The 17,788-nt window shown below is 39.3% G+C and overlaps 4 protein-coding genes across 6 annotated transcripts in view; 1 reads left to right on the forward strand and 3 right to left on the reverse strand.

Moving 5' to 3' along the window:
* Positions 1–232: 232 nt before the first annotated feature.
* On the reverse strand, positions 233–620 carry RB195_000216 (uncharacterized protein; the record flags this gene model as incomplete). The annotated part of the gene is made up of 3 exons (XM_064196427.1): positions 233–238; positions 296–482; positions 535–620. The coding sequence occupies 3 exons, from the start codon at positions 618–620 to the stop codon at positions 233–235; spliced, it is 279 nt and encodes a 92-aa protein (XP_064052308.1).
* A 903-nt stretch (positions 621–1,523) lies between these two features.
* Positions 1,524–8,681, forward strand: RB195_000217 (uncharacterized protein; the record flags this gene model as incomplete). 2 transcript variants are annotated; one of them, XM_064196428.1, is made up of 4 exons in its annotated part: positions 1,524–1,627; positions 2,095–2,197; positions 5,917–6,032; positions 8,528–8,681. In XM_064196428.1, 4 exons carry the CDS (start codon positions 1,524–1,526, stop codon positions 8,679–8,681), a joined length of 477 nt encoding a protein of 158 aa, XP_064052309.1. The 2 variants fall into 2 exon arrangements, with proteins under 2 accessions (XP_064052309.1, XP_064052310.1); XM_064196429.1 differs by having other exon boundaries at positions 1,524–1,623; positions 2,070–2,197.
* Positions 8,682–10,330: 1,649 nt separating this feature from the next.
* Positions 10,331–11,232, reverse strand: RB195_000218 (uncharacterized protein; the record flags this gene model as incomplete). The annotated part of the gene is made up of 2 exons (XM_064196430.1): positions 10,331–10,420; positions 11,089–11,232. The coding sequence occupies 2 exons, from the start codon at positions 11,230–11,232 to the stop codon at positions 10,331–10,333; spliced, it is 234 nt and encodes a 77-aa protein (XP_064052311.1).
* A 3,067-nt stretch (positions 11,233–14,299) lies between these two features.
* The window catches only part of RB195_000219 (uncharacterized protein), a gene marked incomplete at both ends in the record, with an annotated part of 41,196 nt that continues 37,707 nt past the window's right edge, over positions 14,300–17,788 (reverse strand). For both annotated transcript variants that reach the window (XM_064196431.1, XM_064196434.1), the window contains 5 exons: positions 14,300–14,374; positions 15,250–15,304; positions 15,457–15,575; positions 16,497–16,625; positions 17,164–17,318. In XM_064196431.1, the coding sequence (XP_064052312.1) occupies positions 14,300–14,374; positions 15,250–15,304; positions 15,457–15,575; positions 16,497–16,625; positions 17,164–17,318 (533 nt within the window). The remainder of the gene's footprint in view (positions 14,375–15,249; positions 15,305–15,456; positions 15,576–16,496; positions 16,626–17,163; positions 17,319–17,788) is intronic.

Genomic DNA, 17,788 nt, shown 5'->3' on the forward strand with positions numbered 1-17,788 from the left:
ATTGCAGCAGTTATCGATGGTACCACGTCGATTCAAACAGCCATTTCAAACTCGTCACGGCGGAGCCGCTTACGCAACTGCACCATGCTTTACGTCGTTTTGACCCAACTATACACAAGGACAGGTGAAAATGATTCAATACAAGAAAATTCTCAGCTGTTCCTCACGTTGGCGAAGGTAACGACCAATGAATACGATCGAAAAGATGGTTGAAGTAAATGTGACAGAACAACTAATCCTAAAGGTTGCCTACTAATAAACTTATAACTTACTAAACTAGTAACTAATAACTTACTAAATTTATTATATTGAAACAGCATGACAAGAATCGGAGTTCAACCAAGTACCAGACATCTGGACAAGCTGTCCCCTTTGTGGGTTTTCTGTAGTCATTATTCGCTAGCAAACATCTTTTCGACATATTGAAAGTCCTCCACGTTGTGGGACATTTCCCACTTATCTTATGTGGCCATACACAACACCTGACTCATTTAAACCACGTATAGTAGGGTCAAAAGGACATGAAGCACTTACGCAATTACGTAGGCGGCTTCTCTCGAGGCGGTGCGGTGGAGCGTAGCAGTTAGGAGCGTAGTGGAACCCTTGCTAGCACCAGCCATCGCTGCAGTTTGCGGCGCTCCCACTTCGGTTCCTTCCTCCTTCCTCCACCACACCGTTTTGGGCGCGTACGCAAATGCACCGCAGATACATTCGTGGTTCACGTCGTTTTGATCCGACTTTTCGAATTATTCCGATTTTAAAGCTTAAATGCTTAGCTCAGCGCAATAGATTTTTAAGTGAAACTTATAGGATTAGAAGTAGACGTTCAGTAAGTTCTCTTTTCTCAAATTTATTCTCCTTTTTTCACTCAATAGGACTCGTTGATTCTTTGTGTTGTACTTTTGCGTCTCTGACGAGATTGCTACTTTACAATACCTCTTTTGATATCTGGAATTGTTTGAATAGTGTTTGATATGTATATCCAGCAATTAGAGGATTGACCGAAGTTGCGGAACATTATTATCCTCCCTGCAATGCTGTGTCTGCACGATTAATCGAAGGTTCAAATCCGCGCTAGTGCTCACCAAGCCTTTCATCCATCCAAGGTTAATAAATTGGTACCAGACTTCTGCGGAGGATAAAAACACTGAATTGATACCTCGGGTACCCCCGGAAGTCATTGTATAGGTCAGTTACACGTTTGTGAACCTCAAACAGTTCTGAATTGAAGTGAACGTGGTGGCGCATCCTAGATGATGATGATGATCCTAGGCATCATAGAAGCGGATTAATTAGCGCCAGACAATTTATCTTTTTTATTCTTTATTATCCTCAAGACAGATAGTAGAGAGGAAATGATCAGCAAGGTGGGATATGGTTTACTATCGTACCAGTTTTATGCTATCATGCTGCTTTAATGTTGTCTCTCGATCTTGTCTTGGAGACGATCGTTGTTCTGGTTTTTTGCTATTATATTGCGCTATCGGCTTGGCTCGCGGCCAGTTACTGCATTTGTTGTCTTCATGTGGTTGCGTCTCTTTCGCGTCATCTTTCCACTTGCGATCACGTACCTCCAGGTGGTAGGTTCTGAGAACGCCGATCACCTTCCCGATTACCATTATCGTAAGTATGTTTTATTTTGCTTAGACGCTGTGTAATCTCGTTTCATGATTGTGCGCCGAGAATAGTTAACGAAAGATTTGTTGACAAAAAAAAAACAATCTATTATTCTTTGGGGCAGAGTAGCACAGTCGGTGGGGATTCCGCTGCGGCCGCACGGTCGATGGTTCGTAACCCCCTAGTCCCAATCAAGCTTTTTACCCTTCCGGGGTCGATAAATAGGTACCAAGCTTATCTGAGAGGATAAAAACTTTGAGTTGACACATCGGATGACCACCGCAAATCATTGTATAAGCTAGTTACACGTTTGTGAACCTCTAACGATTCTGAATTGAAGTGAACGTGGTGGTGGGTCCCAAGCGATTGATTATTGCCAGATAGTTTATTCTTTATTCTTAATCTCCTCTTAAAAGTCTTCACGAGGAAGGCATAGTTGTTTCTAATTTCAGAATCACGGTATGTAAGGTGCTCTAGAGTGGATAACGATCTATACCGTACACTATGCAGTGTAGTTGCCGAGAAAACGGTCACAAAACCAGGAGAGCAGTGCTTCAACGATTTTGATCCACATCTGAAGGTTCGTATTCCATCCGTTCGTTTCTAATTTTATCATTCTGTCAATCAGTAATAAATAGTGGTTTCACTCTAACATTTTCCCTGCTACAAAAGCCTCAGTTAAAAGCATATTTTCGGATCTTTCCGCAGACAAAAATTTCGTCCATTTGATTTTTCATGCTCTGAAAGTCTATCTATGTACATCCGAAATTTATCTTCAGCATTTGTAGCCCAAAATTGCAGCTTTTTTGTTATCCGTGCTTTGAGAATTTCTTATTCTCCATAGCCAATACATTGAAGGTCCCAACCTCCTAACCACAGGGTGGCACAGAAATACGGGAAATTTTAAAGCAACTCTCACGAAAGTAAGAGAAATGAATCAACAAGTTTTATTGTTGAGAACAAAAAGAAAAATACATGAGATTCAGGGTTCCACGAAGAAAAAAAATTGTTCAAACGAAAGAAAAAACAAAAAAAAATCTAACAAAAAAGAGAGGCCTGAACTGCTTCAATGTTTTTTGGGGCTCGCTGAATACGTTGGTACCCTGATGGTTGATATAGTGGCAAGTTGAAACGCTCTGATGACGTCCTGAATTGTAATGACGACGGAATTCTCGTTGAGCAGCAGTGGTACTGTCACCATTTTTGTAAAATGACTTCACAGTAAGCATGCACGTCGTGAACCGATCCACTGGTTCATGATTACTAAATAGTAAGTAGAAGTGGATACTGAAGGAAGCCACTCACACCTGTCTACGAACTCTTCAAGACTTCCAATCCCACATTTAGAAAATTTTCCGTTTCTCTGTGTCATCCTGTATCTCTTCGTCTACTCTTTATCACTAGTCATATCATCTTTCTTTTAATTTCCATCTGTATGAAAAGTAGGCAAAACGGCAAAGGATCTATCCATAATTCATTCTCGAAACTGACACTTTCCGCCCACCTCAACTACTTTCTGTTTCTACTTCATTATAATTCTCTCCCTCTCTTTCTCTCTTTCTCTCTCTCTCTCTCTCTCTCTCTCTCTCTCTCTCTCTCTCTCTCTCTCTCTCTCTCTCTCTCTCTCTCTCTCTCTCTCTCTCTCTCTCTCTCTCTCTCTCTCTTTCTCTCTCTCTCTCCCTCTCTGTTCCCGTTATTAGTCTCATGGCCAGAAACCTATTAGGAAAGCATTTTTTTTTCAATGAAAAAAGGTTATATGCTACCTCAGTCTGCTCCCTCCAGTGCAAAAATTCAAAGTTGGAGCACACAAAGGTTGTAGTTATTCGGCCGAAAATATCCACAGATTTAGCTTGGATTTATGCATTTTATAGTTGTGGCATTAGGTTGGCCTTGAGATGCTGTAATGTCTCCATATTTCAACTTTGAATGCTGAGACATAACATATGGGTTACATGTGGGCATAAATCCTGGTTCATGTGCTGATTTTCTGGTCAGTATGTTATATTCAAAGGCAGCGTACCAGGAACCTGATCTGATGAGGGAATCTGCGGGAAAAGCTTGAGATGGTGTTGTAAATTGCGTGATCCGGGGTCGATCCGCTCATCTCTCTGTTATTGTGAGAAACGCCGTGGAAGATGCCGTTCTTTCCTGCGTTTCAGTCGGTTAAATCAGTTGCAACGCGCCACCCATTTGCACGCGCCGCATCCACATGCGAGCGGTCAAAGACTCACGAAATCTCCTCCCCGGCCTATTCAAGTAAAACCAATGAATAAGCTGCAGAGAGGAGCAGAACGTATATACAGAGGACCGTTCTAACGTACCTCGTAGGAACTAAAACGGTTCCCACCCCTTTTTTCCCCAACTTATAACTTCACCTCTAGCTTTTCTCGCGGATTCCCTCACCACTTCAGATTCCTTTAGTACGAATAAGAATGTCCTTTTTTTTGGGCCATATATTAGATATCTTGGGGCGGTGTAGCGTAGTCGGTAAGAGGTTACGGTGTGGCTACAATCGATCGGAGGTTCGAGTCCGCCCTAGGGCAAACCAAGCCTCTCATCGCTCCGGCGTCGATATATTGGTACCAGATTTGTCTGCGAGGATAAAAAACACTGACTTGGCACAACGGCTAGCCCCCACAAGTCATTATAAGGCTGCACTCACGTTCATAAACATCTAACGAAGTGTGAGTTGAAGTGGAACGCCTAGGCGCATCTCCATAGGGATTAGGGAACGCCGTGGACTTTACTTCACTTTATATACTAGATATCTGCCTACCTTTTTGATGCAATGTTTTACGCTGCCCGCAGACTTCACAGCCGCGCGGGCGGCGCCGCCTGCACAAGTATGCGCTTGATGGTTATTGAGGGTTTGCAATAGTGCGCTCAATAACCGCCAAACAACAGGCCGTGCGGGCCCGCGTAGCTGCGAAGTCTGCGGGCAGCCTTAGAAAAATAGCGCGATATTTATTACAAACAAATTTCGCACAATTTGTATTGAAGATCCAGTGCATTAAAAGTATTGCGTGAGCACCAGAAAGCAGAAAATAGGGTCCAATCGTGCCGCGTTCGAGTAGCGCGCCGGCACCGAAAAAGCGATGAGACGAGGTGGTACTGGGAGGTGCCGCGACGTCAGAGAGCTCCAACGTCTGGTTACTTCATATCCCAGCGCTAAAAAGTCGTGCAAATAGTTGCACCGCTATAGTCTTTCCTCCGACGTAGTAGTGACGTAAATGATACAATCTGCTAAGATGTGAAGTCAAATTGATAGCAAAATATGTTCATGAGAAGTTAGAAGTCCCTTAATGACTATGGCGATTGCATCCGGGAGTGTTTTACCTTATGTACATACATACTTTGCATGAGCATTGAAAAATCTATGGTAAGTTACGGTGCGGTACTGTCGCTTGCTCTTAACTTGTCATAAAATGGAAATTTAAGAACAACTTGTATATAATTTGACTTCTCTCTTTCAGATCTATCCAAAAACTGGCATATTGTTGAAAAAGAAGCAAAATGACACCAAATGTGCGGAAAAAAACTATCATTTTTTTGCGGTAGTCAAAAACATAATTTGAGGTTATGGTTGGAAAACTGTTCAGGGTCTCAAGCTTTTACATGTGGTTAAAACACCAAGAAATTGTTAGAGGCAAGCAAATTAAATTGCTGATTTATTATTATTTTTTTACTCATTTGTGCGATTTTGATAATTGTGTAAAATTATACTTTGTTTTTAATTTGAACCTTTGCGTTGCGAGGAAAAAAATTTTCAAAACGGCCAATGAAATCCCGATTAAGCTTAGCGATGCCTGATTTTTGTGGGATTCTCATTGTATGTGGACAGACGAACACCGTTCGTGCACTACAGCAGCGCCAACTTTGAAATCTCCTCTTTTCGTCTGCTTCCTTTCATTTTTTTCTCTGCTTTGCACCTCCGTTTATCTCCAGAACAAAGTTCAAATTGAAAGATCCCAAGCGGAACTCTTGAAACGCATAATGCACTTTAGTTTATAAAGCTAATTTCCTTCTGGATAGATTTTCTCGCTCTCTTATACCACTGTCTTTTCATGACTTTCCACTAGTAAGGAATAATATGGAGCTTTCAGTTAAATTCTATGGAACTATACCAACATTTTGCTAATTATTTTTCAGAATAGTAATTCAAATAGTAATGGTTAGCTGGGACCCAAGACAAAGAAAAAGGAAGAAAAATCTAGATTTCATTTTTAATTTTCAATTAATTTTCAGGAAATTCCGGAAATCACGTCATAGCATTTACAGAAAAGGTGATTTTAATTGCAGAACATCCGTAGTTTGTGTCCGACACAGTGCGCGTTTGCCGATGTGTACGAAATCACTCACAAAGTGCCATCAAACCATCATATCTGCATCAAATTTGAAAACTATGGACTTATCAAGTGAGTGAAATCTTCGGTAGCATATTTCTTCGTTATTAATTGTTCCCAAAAAGAAAACGTTAACTTTTAACCTTCCATAAATGGCTCGCCTACTTTCTCCCACAGCCTCATGTCAGTCTAAGTGCGACGTTAGTATGTCACGGGTTGCACTGCTGGAGCACTAAGCGGAAAAATGTCATTTAAAAAAAAACAGGACGTTCCATTCATCCGCCCATCTCTCCCTATTCGTCGTCCAAATGGAAAAACGGCGTGGGAACCGCTGTATTTCTGACGAGGTACGTCAGAACGCGCCTTTATGTAGGCGTACTGGTCCCCTCAGCAGTCTACTTATTGGTTTTACCTGATGAGGAGACCTTATTGATTATCGACCGCTCGCACATGGAAGCGGCGCGTGTGCATAGGTGACGCGTTGCTACTGAAATTGTTGGAAAAAAAACCACTTTTGCTTCACCGTTTTTCGTGCGGATTAGGGAGAGATGAACGGATCCTGCAATCTACAACTCCATAGATTTCTCCGTGGATTCTCTAACCACGTCAGATTCTTGGTATGCTCTTTTAAACGGCATGGAAAAGTTACCTTCTAATGTGTCTTTTCTATTTCTTTCCCGAGATGAGCCATCCTTGAACATATTTGAGAACACCCTCTTCGCATTCTCTTCCGATAAAGCTCGCATAACATCCGTCCATCCGTCACTGTTCCGTATTTTGCGAAACGTTACGTCTCGTTAAACGACTGAGGCGAAAACCATCTTTTTCTTCATTTTTCTTTGAGAACTTTGACATGGATGATCCAGGGAGTGTTGGTTAGTTTCTTTCCTCAAAATTCCTTTCAACGTCTTCTGAATGCCGTAGGATCCTATTATATCAAGAATAACTATTTCTAGTTATTCCTAATTATTCTGGATACAAATTTCGCTGGAAGGTGAATGCTCTGTCGTTTTTCACATCATAAAATCATGAGCCACGGATCTTAGTTGTTAGAAGGGTTCCAGCCGATTATTTGCGTCTCGGATGGCGTTGTGCTTGCCCTGAAACGTTAATAGACTCAAGCATCAGGCTCCTTGTTTTTCCAATTTCGCTAGAATCGGCTCATACCTTAAGGCGTGGGAAAAAAACAAGTTTATATGGGTTGTTATTGATATGTTTGGAAGCATACAGTTCGAATACTTGGGCATTAGACACGTGAAGCCTGGAATTGAGTGATTACGAGATGCAAAGAGGGTGAATCCGAGGTTCCCTGGAACAGATAAGCACCACCGTGTCCTGTTTGAGAAGCCAATGATGAGACACCATGGGCACATATGGTGCTATAATCCAAAAAAAAACTTTTAATAGGTTTCTCAACCATGGATCCAAATAGATTTACTTACTTGAATTAGTCCATGATCAGATGTTACTGCCTGGCGCCGTGGTACCCATATTTTTAGAGGCGTAGCCATATACTTGAAGCAGCTGAGCCTACTCTATTTAATCCTGGGAAAAAGTCAGGAAAACGGGTGCGAAATATATGTCAGATCCGATATCTCGCTTTAAATACCTGCATACATAACATTTTTTGCATAACAGGTCTTGGAGTACGGTAAACCCTCTATGAGGTCAATGGAGTTCGGATTCTGTTCCATTCACAGTCAGTGGTTTCCTGGGGCAGTTACTGTGTCACTATCGCTGCTCATCGACCCTTGGGTACTTTCAAAGTAGCTCCATAAGGATGAAGCGGATGTAACGCAGTCGGTAAGAGGTTCCGCTGTGAGTGCACGATCGATCAATGATTCGAAACTGCCCTAGTGCCAACAATCAAGCATTTCATCCTTTCGGCGTCGATAGATAAAATAATATAAAATATAAAATAAATTGGTGCCAGACTTGTCTGGGAGGATAGAAAACCCTATCTGACATATGGAGTAGCCCCAGGAAATCATCATCTTCAGCAAGAAGTGATCGCTTACCGGTGGAAGAATTCCCGAAGGAACGAAACGATCCTGGGGTCACACTCTCAGCGAATACGGATCATCTAAGCATTTGTCGTTATTATCGGCTAGAGACGCTTTTGTAAACGTCAAACGATCCTGAATTGAAGGGAAAGCGATGGCGCATCCTAAGCGGGTTGATTAACGCCAGACTCTTTATCCTCTATCCACTTTAATTTATCGGAGAGCTTAGAAGTGGCGGTGAAATTGTAATGCTATGAGGTAGGATAATTCTTGCCTCATTCGCAGGATTTGGTCATCCAAGATGTTTATTTAGTTAATATTCAGTATTTGGTTTAGTTTGATTTTGAGAAGGTTCTCGAAGATCACCGCAATCAACTTACTTCCAAAGAAAACCATCAATAGCGCTTGCCTTTACCTCAATCCATATTATGCCGCTCAAATGTTTTCATGAATATGACAAGAGTTTTTTTTTTTTTAGGAATTTCTGAGGATAATTGCTTGAAATTATCGGAATGTTGCTAGCTAGCAGGTTTTGCATTGAATGTAAGTATTGAATAATTGCAGGCGTAAGAAGGACGTGTATCTATGGAGAGATGGTGGATGTTTGAATGAGACAATCGCGTTCAGTATTCGTTGTGGATTTCCGTTAAGTCGACGGAATTTGATGGCAATTCAAAAGGATTCCTCTTCTTATTTAGCAAAACTTTTAGCATTGTAGTTATATGGATTGGCTGGATTCTATTTATGTACTTTACTTAATTACTCTAGCCATAACCCTATCCAGGAGGAGGATCTCTCATAGCAGCTATACGTTCAGTTTTCGCTTTACGTAGCGATTCACTGTTGCATATAATGCGATTTATATGCGATTTTCCATATGGAATGCATCCATCTCCTCGGCAACGACTTTCGAGGCCAATTCAATGCCGTTACCTCAACGTAGAAATATGTAAATGTTGATGCGATTCACTCCAAATCAATAATATGTCTGCCTATCATACAAATGTAATAATTAATAAATTCTTTGTAATCTTTGTATGGTGATGGAGATGCGAGGATAACATAGTGGAAAAATTTTAATTTTATTTCTTCAACATGAACAAATGTCCAGAATTTATTGATCTGCCGAGGAAAAACACATACGAGAACAAAAAAGCACAAAAAATTAACAAAACTTGAGCTAAAATACTAATATGATCACAATCAGAGTTCTTGCGAAAAATTCTAATCTACTAAATCCCAATAAATATAGATATAAATTGTAAATTTATGCAAAATCTTCTACTATCGAAAATCTACGCAAAATCAAAATTACCACCGTTATTAGAGATCAATATCTATGGTATGTGTGGTGCTGTCACTAAATCAGATCAAAATAAATCAAATTAGAGCAGAAAAATTGTATGCTGAACTTCTGAGCGTATAAAAAACGTGTGTTAGACGAACTATTCAAAATATTTGCAAATCAAAGAAACTTCTTCGAAATGGGACCTCACATGAACATTTAAAAATTTTACAGGCTCACAATTCTGTTGTGTTTCATAGTTTTGAGCTACGAGAGCTACAAAACATAAGATATCTCCAGGTTTCATACTTATTTTCCATAGTCTTCATATAACTTCTTGCAGTGACCAGAATTAACTGAGTTGATTTGCATAAAAATCGAAATTTCTTTTATGGTCTTTTTAAGCCAACGCTGGAACGGCTGGCTGCGGATTTCGTTAGCGAAAAAGCAGTAAAAGAAATGATTTATGCGTTTCAAGCATGAACGAATTTTGCCATGAGCAACTATTTGTTTTTAGAGGAACGAAAGGATTTTGATGAGGATCGCCCTGATACTCTAATCCGAGATTTTCTTCGAATTCAATTCAAAAATTGGCTTCTAAGAGAGCTCATGGGTTATGTCTATGAAAACCTGGAAAACCTCGGCATCTAGAGGCCAAATGATATGGTCAATCTCTTCGAGAAAAAAAAAGACATGATTAGAGCAAAAAAAAGGAAATAAAAGCGAATTTGGTCAAACTAATAAGGGAAACTCTAATTTATTAAATAGGATTCATCCTATTTGTTGTTCTATGAATTTATTAACCATGTACTAATTAAAAATCATTTAAGTCATGGATAAATTAACAAATAGGAGTAGAAGATATGAAATAAACAACTCAAATCCCGACTGATGATCTAGTCGAGCCATTTTTTTTCGTAATTTTTTGTCCACAACCACCATAGGAATACCCTTAACGTCTCGAAAAAAAAGATCAAAATAAACAAATTTCAAAGTAAATAAGCGTAATATACACCGCCAGGACGACATGGATACGGTATACGTATGAACTAGATGTAGATCACTGAAAAAATGACGAAAATTCAGTCATCAGAAAGTATTGGTCGCTCAGTGTAGCGTTTTACCACTGAGACTCGATGAGGTCCAACGCGTAGGTTGTACTTAGCTCCAAGCTGAAAAAAAAACAATAAATTTATTGCTAAACGGGAGGAATTATTAAAATTTGTTGCATTGGTTTATTTTTGTATTATTCGATTAATATCAAGCAAATCGAGAGAAGATCAGATAATTTAAAAGCCTTCGAAAAAAAAAATTATAATCCTATAAATAAAATAAAATTATAATCCTAAATATAATCCTATAAATCTAAAATAAAGGTTAAAATTAATGAATTATTTCATTTCAGTAGTAGTTTTAGTAGGTTAAGAGAATCAGTATTTATAATAATAAATAATAATATAATATACATATAAATAATAAATAATAATAAGCGACAGGAATTGATTAATTTCTCCATTTTCTGTTTTTTTTTTCGATCTCTATGCGCATTCGAACTTATTTATAATAAAATAAATGAATAAAGATAATCGCATTGAATAGATTACAGAAATAGGATGGTAAGGTCGGCATAAATATACACTATTCCATTTTTTGTATTTTATTCTATTTTTCTATTATTTTTTTTTTCAAAAAAAAAAAACCTTCATTCGTATGACATTTCAACTAGATACTATGTATTTCGCGATTGTAGTTATGCCTCATTTTTTGAGGTAATCAAAAAAAAAATCGTATTTAACCCGAAAAGAACAAAATAGACGAGGAAAAATCCTTTTAAGCTTACTTTTTCAAATGATGTGATCTCATCGCGTTTACGAATAAATAAGAAATTCATAAGTAACGAAAATATGAAGAGAATCAACATGAATGTTGCGCCCAATACAAGCGGACCACAGTAGTCCAACAGGGAAAACGTCTGCTTCGGCATATCTGAATGAATCAAGCGGTAAGAGATAACGATGTGACCGGATAACGAACGGATAGCAATGGTTCAGAAAATCAAGAATTTAGTGTTCATTTATTTATCATTTGTTATTATTTATTATTTTTTCTCATTCATTTATTAGTCATTTATTCATTTTCGAAGTCAAAAATTTAGCGTTTATTTATGTACTTTATTATTTATTTGTTATTTATTATTATATTATCACTTATTATTTGTTTATTATTCATTTAAGGGATTTAAGAGCATTAAGAGCTCCTTTGTAGTTAAAAAGAATAGTTTCAGTTCTGTTTGGTTCCCCCCCTCCAAAAAAAACCCTTCCGCAGGAATTTTTTGCAAAAATATTTATTACAGAGCGAGAAAAAAACCCCAGAGAAAAAATCTCCTTCTTCAAAATGAATCAACACAGGCTGTTACGGTGCTCTAACGGTAGCAAGGGATAATTTTAAAGTTGGGAATTCATTATTGAAGAAAATAAATTTTTGCTGTAGGTAATCTACTTGCTTTTTCTTGAGTTCTAACAAGTACAAGTTTCGCTGACAATAAATTGAGTCACGGTTTTTGTAGAATTTTCTGACTCAGACAAAGTTTATTCCTTTTTTCCTTTCTTTTCTGGTGCACTTTTGGTGCGTATGAATAAATAAATAAATAAATAAATAAATAAATAAATAAATAAATAAATAAATATGGAATGAAAACGTGCTAGCACTTTAAAGTCCATTCTCAAGCATTCTAAAATAGACTAGAAGGAAAAGTAGGGAAAATTTGAAAAGTTTAAATAGAAATAAACATAGACTAGTAATAAACGATGAATGCCACGAAAGAAATCGCTCACAATCAAGTTGCTAGAGGGAAGCCTATGTATGTAGGGGGGCGGTTCAGTATTTCGCTCGAGGCACAACACAGCAATAACAACACTGCTGAACGCTTGAGACCGTAATGACAGAAGTGCACCACACCCGGAACAACTTCTGAAGCGATTAACTAATCCGAGTTAATCCCCTCATGTGAGCATCACTTGGCAGCGAGCAATTATTTTCACAATCAATTTAAAAAGGTTATCGAACTTGCTAGTTTACAGGCAATACACCTGCTGGCTTTTCTGTTATTGTTAAAGGGCATCAAAATCATGATAATTTCCAATGATATTTGTGCAAATTTCTAGAGTTTTCCGCGATTTTCTAGAGTTGTAATCATCATAAACATGCTTTATTTTGTAAATTGGGAGTATTTCTGACATATAAACTGACGTAAAATAGATCCTATGCGAGTTCTAGCTGGATAGGATGGTCTCGGATATGTTTAAGGACGAAACACCTCCGCAAAGATGTGGATTGCTGCGTTAGGCCGCAAGACAAGTCAAGTAAATCATGAACTGTCGTTGCGCTCATAAACTCATCACATCTGAATCGGTTTATACGAAGACTTAAGGAAAAGAACTTTGCTTGACTTCTTTTTTGAAATTAGGCTCATCGTTTCCTTGGTAACATGTATGGCGTATTAGTCTGCCAGTCTGCCGTCCCGTCACAAAGAAAGAAAAAAAAACACCACCACTTAAATGCAATGATGCGTTTCGTTTCCTGAAACGATCACCCTTATTAACTGTGTTCCCGCTGCTCGTCAACGTGCTCCAGTCGGGACCAGCAACACTTCCATTTGTCCCGATCAAGGCGCAAGGGCTGCCCAATAAGTGCTCCTCTCGCGAGGAACTTGAAGAGCATCATATCTTTATTTGAAGTATTTCATGAAGAGGTCAGGCCATCGTGTCGATGGCCTCCAGACACTGTATTTGACACCACGTGATATTCAATCGCTCACGGCTCTGGTCCAACGATTGTCGTTGAAAGCATCACATTTTCCAGCCCAGCTAAATTTACTTTCCTTGACAAATGCGACAGCGTTTCTGATCTTCGATCGGTGACGTAGGCGTGGGCTTCGGATATTTTTGTTCACTGGTATAAAGCGGGATACTCCTAGCATCACCCTTTCAACTGAGCGTTCCATGACGCTAAACACATTTTCCTCATGCTTGCAAAAAGCGCATGTTCAGCAAGAATTGGTCAAAGCAGGAAGAACGGTGGTGTTGAATAGGCGATCACGGAGCCGGATGTTCTTAGTCCTCTTCACTACATGCTCGGCGCTCTTTCATGCTCCTAGAGCCGCTTGTTTCCTCCTGTCCAGTTCGGAAGTCAGTCGAAAGTGCACCGTTTATGCAGCAGTCAGGCGGAATTTACTGGGTTTCCCGTAGCTTACGCGGACGTCTTCGCAAAAGTGTCAGGAATCTGCTGGGGAGCAAACTAACTAGTAATAAACATGCTGGTACTGTTTTTTCACTGGCAGTGAAGGACGGTGGCAGACCAACGCTTCGGTTAGCAATCTCCAAGTCCTCTGTTCTTAAAACCTCGGCATTTGGAAGCTTATTTAGTTCTTTCGCCTTGGTGACAATCTTTAGGGAACGCGGTGGGTTACCAACCCCGCTAGTCGGTGAAACTGGCCTTCGAAAAAGATGAGTTTGTCGAAACGTCAGGCCAATAAAAAAAGTTTCACCTAAACCTCGTTGGCATAACAAGAAAACATGAATACGCTTCGGTTAGCGTTCAAGATGCGACGCCGAATGTTAATGCATTTTAATTTTTGCTATAGACTTCCTATCGCTTTTACGTGTGCTCCTTAAGGCGATGAAAATTATTTCTCATGGGAAAAGTGGGTCAATCACAGTTTTTAGCGAATAATGCTCCGATAAAATTACACGCTGCTTCCACTAGACGTTTCGAAGGAGAGTACTGCGATATGTTCTTTTTCCTGTTGCTCCTTTAAAAATTCTATCCGCGCAATTTTTCGTTCTTTCTCTTTATATTCTTCCTGGACATACTTCGCTCAATTTACTTTTGTAGAACCATAAGAAAATGTTCTGAATACAGTGATAGAAAAGCTAATAGTTTAACGACTTCTCTAAGAGAATACTTAAAACGTATTATTACAGCATGTGTAAATATGGTAGCAATAACTTAGTGTTTTGTAAAAAGAATATTCTGTACAGTCTTCGATGAGGTTAAGCTTTAGGTTTGTCAGGATCCGTCAGGACGAGCGACCCACGACTGTTATCTTTCTTTTGCTCGGCGTCCGGCTGAAAATACATAAATTAAATCGTACTCGAAATGAAGGGGAAGAAGTCAAGGAAGAATGTTTTCTAATAGTATCCTTATGAGGTCCTTTTTTAGATGAAACCTTTATTCGTCTGACGTTTCGGCTTTGGCGTGCTACCATATGGCCCATATCTGGTAAACACTACGTAAGACCATTTTCAATGTATGTGGTTTCCGTTTTCACTACTTTGAACGATTTTTTTGAGACACTGACGCAGGGAAGTGTGGCACGTGACGGAATAAACATAGGATTGTTCCAATCAATCTCTATTTACGCCTCTAAAGACGGTCAAAAAGCCGAAACGTCACGCTAATAAAGATTTCCGTCTAAAAACGTCGTTGGGACACTAATAGAAAAGATAGACGGAAGTAAACCGAGGTTCCAAGCATAGATGCAATAGTCGAGCCGGTGCTCTGACCCCTTCACTTTTGAACGGTTGAGGAAGGGACCCCCTTCACTTTTAAACGGTTGGCGAAAGAACTCCCTTCACTTGAACTGCACTCCTTGAGCCAAACCCCCTTCATCTGAGGAGGGTCCGGCTTCTCCCTATCGCACCTATGGTTCTAAGACACGACAAGAACGTTTGAACTCAAAGAATAGCCTTGTGTACTGAGGACACTCTCATTGTTCAAGACTCCTTTTCGATCACTCCCTTTATATAAACAAGTAATCTACAAAAAAAAACGAACACAACTATTCTAGAAGAAATTGATATTTTTTGTTAAGAGAAGAGTTTTTCTTAAAAGTGAATTTAAAAGAGAATTTAAAAATGAATCATCAGTTAAGAATTATGAGCGTTATTTCTAGAAAAAAAATGGATAATCTATAAAAGTAAGTGCAAAAAAGAAATCTGACCTTTTCCATATCTGCTGTTGGACGTTCTCTTTGTACGTAATGATCTAACTGGCACCTTTAAAAAATATTATTTCGTTTTTTTTTTTGTTTATAAATATAGCGCTTTAATAATGAGACATCAGTGTAAAAATTGAGTAAACAAGCGCCGCCAAAATTCCAAATATTTCGAGGAAATACCGCAAAAAAAAATTGTAAGTAAAAACCTACGGTGTTATTTGCCAATCATAAGGATCCGTGCTTTTTACATCCGGTGGATTACAGCTTTCTAACAATTTTGTGAGTTTGTCATAGTCCGGCATCGTTTCGTATTTCATTGATAAAACGTACTGAAGAAATCTTAGCGTTTAACATATGTGCGTTTTTTTAAAAATGAGGTAACTAACTAAAATCCGTATACTTTAGTAGAAATTAAGTAGAATATTAGGTCAATTAAAAGTTTCCTGCAGAATCTTTTATTCGAACATTTATTAAATTATTCGACTAGAAACAACATGAATTGATAGATAATTTCCCGAATTATTCGAAAATGCCTGCGGATCTACCTCACTAGAGCGCTCTTTATTTTCAGAGCTTCCTTCTCAAGCCTCAAATCGATCAATTGAACCAGCGTTTGACAACGCGCCTGTCGCAATTGATCGATTTCAGCAATCTGCTTACAAGGAATACAGGATTTCTGCGTCGCCAACAAGTACAAGCCTTAAAAACCTTTCAAAATTTCCTTACAAAACTGTATGGCCCTCCACTTCATTAAAGGCATCACCCCACGAATCTGAGGTGGTACAGATTTCGGGTGGAGTACTCGTACGGGATAATAGATTATGGAAAGAAGGGCGATTCCGTCCATTTCTTCCTAACTGCCGTGAAAAAAAAAACAGCCCGGAAGATGCGGCGCATGTACAAGGCTGGTGCGCTCCAGTCGAACTCGTTGTAGAAAGTAGCGCGCCGGAACGCTCGAAATCGTATTTTCCGGACCGTTTGTTACGGCAATTAGGAAGAAATGGACGGGATCACTCCTCTTTTCATAATCTACGATCCCGTATATGAATAGTCCACCTGAAATCCGTATCACCTCAGATTCGTGGGGTGATGCCTTTAAAAAAGTTTTGAAAGTTTCTGGACAAGACTTTCATAAGAGGATATTTTTAAGATGTAAACCTGTCTATGATTTGGTAAGCATCATAACATGATGTTGACAAGATCTAATTGATTGCAAAAGGAAAACGAGTAGTTAGAATTTGTGCACGTACTTCAGCCATTTTTAACATTTTAGGTTGTTTTTCGCATAATTTCTCTGCACTGGTTTCCTGTTTGCTAGCTTTTATAGCACTTTCTTCTCGCATCTTACTCCATGGAAGACTTCCATCTCCTAGTTCAATCTTAATTGTTTAGAATAAACTACTGAGAATAGTGTTAAAGTTAAAAACAGCGTGCCACGAAATTGACGCGGCACGGAAACCGGAAGGAAAAAGTAGAGTTTGGGTTGTAGATTATGAAAACGAGGGTGACCGCGCTCAATTCCACCTAATCGTCCTAGAAGATGGCGTGGGAACCACTCTAGGCCCTACGATGTACGTTAGGACGCGAACCTCATTGTACACGTTCCGGTCTCCTCAGCTCCGTATTCATTGGTTTTAGTTGAATAGAGTGGTGAGGAGACCTCATTGATCTTCGGCCGCCCGCACGTGGATGCGGCGCGTGCACAACGGATGACATGTTGTGACTGAATTTATGGGAAAAACAGCCTCTTCCGCGCCAATTTTTACGATGATTAGGGGAATATGAGCGGGGCCATACTAGGTTCTTTAATCTACAACCCGGATTCAACATTTCCATTACGGTTTCCGTCAATTTCGTGAGACGCTGTCTTTAAATGACGTTTGAATTAGAGTGAGCCTACGATGTTCAAGTCCTTACTATAGAATATAACAAAGCAACCAGGTCGTGATTAGGGCCAAGGTCGTGCCGAGCGTGAGCTTCTAAGCTGACATAACGAAGAGTCCCTCGCATTCCTATGCTTACACGTGGTTTTCGAATCTGACCTGAGGAGTCGAGGTACTGTCTTGTTAATCCTGGAAAATATTGCTAAAACAACTATAAATGCAATTAAAGGAGGAAGGATAAAGTGTCTGGAGTCAATCAATCCGCTTGGGATTCGTCAACGCGTCGCCTTCAATTCAGAACTATTTGAGTTTAAGGACCGCGTGTCTAGCCTATACAATACCTTATGGGAGCTAGCCAATGTATCAAATCAGTGTTTTTCATCCTCCAAGACAAGTCTGGTACCAATATATCGACACCTAAGGTATGAAAGGATTGGTTGGCACTAGGGCGGTTCCGTACCATCGATCATACAGTCGACAAATACAATTATTAGTGTGCAAAGAAAAAGTACAGTTATTAGTTGGAAATCTCCCAAGGTCTATAGCTTCTTTATCCAGTTATATTGAACGTGTTGTATAGAAAAATATCAGCCGTGGCATAAATACTGATTTTATTTTATTTTGTTGGATTGTGGATTTCATGGATTGTTCCATTGCAG

This window comes from Necator americanus, chromosome IV, assembly GCF_031761385.1.
Source record: "Necator americanus strain Aroian chromosome IV, whole genome shotgun sequence".
NCBI classification, from domain to species: Eukaryota; Metazoa; Nematoda; class Chromadorea; order Rhabditida; family Ancylostomatidae; genus Necator; species Necator americanus.